The 6,078-nt window shown below is 43.8% G+C and overlaps 1 protein-coding gene across 1 annotated transcript; it reads left to right on the top strand.

The window, feature by feature from the left end:
• Nucleotides 1-327: 327 nt before the first annotated feature.
• LOC116258998 (protein PYRICULARIA ORYZAE RESISTANCE 21-like) lies at nt 328-2,019 on the top strand. The gene is made up of 3 exons (XM_031636574.1): nt 328-461; nt 677-764; nt 929-2,019. Exons 1-3 carry the CDS (start codon nt 450-452, stop codon nt 1,570-1,572), a joined length of 744 nt encoding a protein of 247 aa, XP_031492434.1. The 5' UTR covers nt 328-449; the 3' UTR covers nt 1,573-2,019.
• The last annotated feature ends 4,059 nt before the right edge of the window (nt 2,020-6,078 follow it).

The raw sequence follows: 6,078 nt of genomic DNA, 5'->3' as shown, positions 1-6,078 counted from the left end.
ACACAAACCCACAAAATTTCTCATTTTTATATTGATATTTCAAGAAAATTTTATTCATTTACATGTTGGTGCCTTAAAATTAAAAATTTTTATAATTAGTGCCATTTTAGAGAGAATTTTCTAGCTCCCCACCTGGATTTAGGGGAAGCATGTTTAGCCCACTAGAGTTTTAATTAATTAATTAATTAATGGATCTAGAGACTTTCGCAACTGAAAATGTGGAATCCATATTCAAGATAGAAAGTGCTGAGATTTGCAAAGTGCTTCTAGATTCAGATCGACGTCATCGTCTGATGACATCATCAAATGTACCATGTCTACGTACACAACACATGTCCAACGACGAATGGCTGCTGGGAATCGAGAATTCCCTATTTATTTGCATTATCGCTACCCCATTCTTCATGCCAATCCTTATCCCTCAAGTTGTATGATCTGATCCATGCTCAATGTCGACCAAGGTTTGGTGTTAGATTTGTCCATGTTACTTAGCATGTTATTAAACAGATATATACATGTTAGCACGTTGATCGTTTGCATAAAACATATTCCTTGAACATGATGCAGATGGTTTTGATTTTAGTTAATCTTGTATTATACATATATGTCATGCCCTGATCCATAATTTACAAGGTCTTCATGTCTTTTGCTGATTTATCTTGTGAAAGAGTTTCAGGTTTACTCAATAGTGATCAAGGCAAAATTGGATTGCTGTCGTTGCCACGAGAAGATAAAGAAAGCAATCTGCTCCCTCTGCGTGTGCGGTAGGTTCCTTTCAACGTTACTAATTCAAGAAGGCTTTCCCTCTTGCCTTGTACCTCATTTTGCTTGATATGTTATTCTAACGCCGTACTTCTTTTCTGTTTCTCTTATTTCAGTTATATAAACTTGATTAACAATTTCAGTTGACAACCTTTCTTTGTCACAGAAATCAACAGTAAGAGTTTTGATGAGAAGTCCAATAAAATTACACTCATTGGAACCTTTGATCCAAAAAAGGTCATCAAGAAAATATGTCAGAAAGCCAGCAAATGCATAGATAGCATTGAGGTGTCGGAGGTAATAAGTAAGACGCCGGATTCCGACGCTGAGAGCAAGAAGAAGGATCCACCACCTCCACCAGTACCAAAGGAGGAGGCTGGTGGGGCTAAGGAAAAAGCAAAGGCAGGCGGGAAGAAAGATGGTGCCAAGGAAAAAGATAAAAGGAAAGATCCCCCATCACCAGAGCTGGTGGGGCCTGTATTAGTAGTGGTTGTTCCACCGCCAGCCCCAGCTCCAGCTCCAAAACCACCACCTACAGTACCGGCCGATCCGCCAAAGAAGCCAGAACGAGAAGTCATTGCATGTGTACCCGTAGCCCTACCTGTAGGTGCGCCGGTGGGCTGCTGCCACTGCGGTCCATCTCACTGTGGGTGCTACTACCGGCCTTGCCCGTGGCCGGGGTACGAGACCCGACCCTGCACATGTGGATGCAGCAATCGGAGTCATCCGTGTTCCATTAGCCGCCAACATGGGTGTCCTGGGAACTGTGTTGTTTTCAGTGAGGAAGACTCAACATGCAAAACCATGTAAAAATGGTGCACACATGTGTGCCTTCCGTGAGAATACGGTTTCATGAATGTGCTGATGTCGAGTCATGTGGACGGATATGCTGGATTTTTAGGGGCAGTTTCAGTAAGAGCAACAAATTATTATTGGACAATAAATCAGCTCAAAAAATTAGAGTAGATTTAGGGAATACTATGTTATAGTGTTTCATAAATTTATGTCATTCTTTGAGGCAAGTTCATGTAGCAATATGTTACTATTGCCAAACGACCTCTGAGGGGGTCAATTTGCAAGATAAAAGGATGGTGTATATAAGTACATCTACTTTACTAGGGCAGGCTATTTACTCTTAAAGAGTACAATGCTCTATTATAAGATGTAATGTGCAGAATGTATTACTTTGATATACAAACATGTAAGGTGTGGTTGTTGTTATCGTTCTATAAGAGTAACATGCTTGGATCAATTTAATTGTGTGTCATAAAGTTGATTTCTTTTAGATATTAGTTTTTTCTTTCCCTTGGAAATTTCATTCATATATTTATGAAAGATCACATCTATAGTGATTAGTTTTTACCTACCATGCTTGAGCTTTTCCATGGCATTGTCCTGGTCATGATCACAAGGAACGTCTAATATATAGTCGTTGGAGAGAGGATGAAGTCCCCTTGTTGGGAAATTGATCTCTTCACATAGAACGCTAACATACCACAAATATTAAAACCAATGTTGTTTATTGTATTTAATTACTGTGTTACGCCAGCTTGAAGAATCATGCGTGTTCTATTGGACTTTCACTAAAGAGGGTTATCCACTTAGAAACCTCAATATTTGCGCCCTGTAGTTGCATTAGGTGATTTGACAAAAAGCAGAGTTGGCATACTCTAGGATCGCTGTCAACAAAATTAATTAGTTAGCTACGTCGTTTTATGTTTCATGCGTTTCTTGGTATGATTTTTAATAATAAATCATGTACACGGGACCAGCTGTTTAGTGTCAAGTTGATCTAGTAAACGGACATTTGATCTACACATTGTGCTCCTTCGTAAGTAAATTAATTAAAAACATGTCTCTGAAACACAACTTGGAATATATAATGAAAACGCCGTACAAGTTAATTTTTTAGGAAAACCTTTTTTCCAAAATGGACGCACTTTCTCGCCATTAAACTTTTTAATTCATGACCTTCTTCTCCTTCACTCTTTCTCTCAAAGTGATGAGCAGATAAAAATACTCTCTCTCTCTCTCTATCTCTCCCTCTCTCTGATGTCGGAGAACCTTGGTTTGCTGCTGCAATCAGCACGATAGTGGTAAATCTAATGCTGCTTTATTCATGTGGTAAACGTTTTTCGTTTTTGCATTCTTTTTTTTGCTGTGTGAAAGCCCAAATATTGCAGCTTTAGCTCCAAAAGGATGCCCTTGTAGTTTTGCCCGGTGTGCCCACTTGAGGGTTGGCTCTATTGCGGGAACTGGCCCAAATGTGTTTTTTCGTTCGCCCAATCAGCTTGAACGACTTTTCTGTACATTTTTCTGGCGAGCAGACGATTGTTTTGCACACTTGTTTCACTGAAAATGGTGAAGGAATGCTTGACGAATCCATCTCCAAAGTTTTGGCCTGAAGAAGACGAAATCTGGTGAAAGCTCCGGCAAAACCAGCTTTTCCCCGGTGATCTCGATAGTTTGGTGACCGATTTTCTGATAAGTGTCCCGCATCACCAGGAAAACATGTCCTGATGTGTCTTGCATCACTCGCAGGGCGTGTCCTACCAATTTTCCACTGCCATAGCCTGCAGTCTTTATTATTTTGTCTTCAGTAGCCTTTCAAGCCACCGCTAAAGCTGCCACCACAACTTGTGCTCCCCATACCTGCCTTTGGAGCCTATCTTTAGCAGCCCAGTCCTCCTTCAGTGCCTTGCCCTCACGTTGCACTAAGTTTGTGCTTTACTAGCCTGCAGGACCATGCTCATCTTAGGCTTTGAATGGGTCTAGACGCAATTGCCCTCGATAGTGGGTGGACACACACGTGTACTTGGCATTGTAGCTTTTGACCGGCCCTTTTCTTCTTACACATGGTTATGCAGACCCTTTGGAGGCTTCTCCTTCTTCATGGCGGTGCATCTTATCCCTGGTTGTAGCCCGGGAGGGGCAGGGGGCCTCAATAAGTCTGGTGCCATGGTCACCCTCCCTCCTCCTCTACCATTGCGACTGCCACATGGGGGCTTGGATTGGTGGTCCCAATCTTTGTGGTATCTGGCCAGACAACCCCCTCCCCCTAAATCGCTTGCTTTGTCGTGGTACCGTTAGTTTTCTTTGCTCGCATGAGGGGCCCCTTCAGGCTTTGTCATTGTCATTCAAATTGGTAGTCTACCATCTTCAATTATATTTTTGCCGTTTCGCTTCAGCTACAGGACACTCATGGCCTCCTCGAGGCCTTCCTCCCACCTGCATGCTGTGAGTTTCTCCTCTTGAGATGGGTGACTGTTCTTTGTAGTCCGTTGGTTGGCCAGCCCCCTCAGTTTGGTGTGTCCCCTCTTCCCGTTGGGCTTTCAGGATTCTCCACCTACTTCAGTTTGTCACTTCTATCCATGTCAGATGGGGTAAATGGTGGTGCGCCGGGCTGCCACGTGTTCGCGCTGCCGCTTTCCCATTTGCCAGAATGATCAATGACTTATTGATTGGCGGCGCGGCTTTGCGGCAGTCACTTTCTTTGTCTAGGTTTAGGTTCCTCCGCCAGCTGCTTCTCAGTCGCCTACTTTTGATGCTAACGTTATTTACTTCGACTCTATCCGACTTCCTTGGCCTGGGCCTACTTTTCCTGTGCATGAGATACGCATTTCTCGGTAGAGGTTTCACGGGTCATCTGCCTAGGTGGATTGCCAAACCAGTTCTCCTAACATGCCAAGCTCCCGCCACCATAGCTCCTATCTTTGCTTCCCTCACTACTAAAGGCAACATTGCCTCCTTGGTGGTGCCCTGTTTGCTCTCCACCGCGCTCCCCTAAGGTACCTTACTTGCCACTGTTGCACCGGCCTCCCACTCCAGCCTTACTAGGTTGCAGTGGGAATTACGAAGGATCTGCGCTTTCGCAGCTTCCATCCTCCCTTCCGGTGCTGCTAGGACGACCAGACATTCTGCTGACATGGTTTTCGTCTCTTACGAGGGTTGTTGTGCATGTTGATAAGTACTCTATTTCAGCCATCAATGGTCTCTTGCTCAATGACCCGGTCTTAGCAACAGTAGTTTATGGCCCTTATGTTGGGTCCTTGGGTGGCTAGATGTGGGCTAAGCTTTGTCTTGCTCGTGAGCTTGCTTCTTCACTATGGATTTTGGTAGGAGACTTCAATTGTCTGCCTAGCCCTGCCGACTCCTCCTTCCCTATCACTTTTGGTTCGTTTATATTTGTCTTTCGCTCATTCGTTGACGAGTTCGGCCTTTTTGACGTGCCTTTGAATAATGAGATGTTACTTGGTCCAATAATAGAAATTCTCTCATTCTTCGAAAGCTAGAACGTGTCTTCCTCTCACATGCGCTGTTCTCTTCTTTTCCATCGTCATCCTTAGTTTTTGGACTGAGGTACTTGTTTAATCATGCACCGCTGTTACTTTCACTTCTTCGGGGTAGGGCTGGAATCGGGCGCATCTAGTTTCACTTTGAGCTTTGGTGGCTCTGGGACGAGTCTTTTTTGTCTACCGTCCCTAGGTGGTGGGCTCACAACATCAATGGTAGGTGGGCTGCTTTTAGGCTCTCTTGTAAGCTGCATTGCATTGGTGGGAGGTTATTGTCTGGAAATACATTTTCTAGAGCGAGGTGACTACTTGGGACAAAGAGATCTTGTCCCTCCAGTCAGCTGACAATTTTTCTGTAGATCAGTCTTCCTGCCCCTTATGTCTCAAGTGCCTTGCTCATGAGCGAAGGATTAGGGAGTCCATCCACTAGCAACAACGTTGAAGGTTGGGTTGGCTTTGGTATGGAGATCAGACTCTAGGTTCTTCCACTTGGCCACCTCTCAAAGGCGATATCAAACGTTGCTCCAGTCTACGGTTATTGGGCATAGGGTATTTCTTGGTAATGACATTCTTCCTGCTTTAACCGCTCAGTTCTATGATTTTTACTCTAAGCTTCTTCGCTTTTGCACCCCACTGCCAGACATTCACATCTTTTTCCTCACTGCCTCATGCGTGATCACTTTTGAGCGATCTTTCCTACGTCAAGAAATCAAGAATGTTGTCTGGGCCTTCAGCTCCGTTAAGCACCCGACATTGATGGTTTTTCTATTGATTTTTTTCGCACCTTTTTGGAGGCTTGTAGTGTTGATGTGTTCGTGTTTTGTGACGAATTTGCCTTCAACTCTATCTTTCTTAAGGAATTTAATCAGGCCACTTGCATCTTGATACCTAAGCATCCTAACCCTACATACGTCAGTCACTTTCGCCTGATCTCTATCTTCGGCACACCCTACAAGATTATCACTAAGTTGCTTTCCATATGGCTTGCACCTGTTATGCCTTTTATCATTAACTCCTTTTAGGT

Source organism: Nymphaea colorata, chromosome 8 (genome assembly GCF_008831285.2).
Source record: "Nymphaea colorata isolate Beijing-Zhang1983 chromosome 8, ASM883128v2, whole genome shotgun sequence".
Taxonomy (NCBI): Eukaryota; Viridiplantae; Streptophyta; class Magnoliopsida; order Nymphaeales; family Nymphaeaceae; genus Nymphaea; species Nymphaea colorata.
This window is presented reverse-complemented; position numbering and strand designations above follow the sequence as displayed.

Excerpts from the sequence above, each read along its gene's own strand:
- LOC116258998 (XM_031636574.1), top strand. Across the intron at positions 765-928 it reads CTGCTCCCTCTGCGTGTGCG|AAATCAACAGTAAGAGTTTT; the intron begins GTAGGTTCCTTT and ends TCTTTGTCACAG.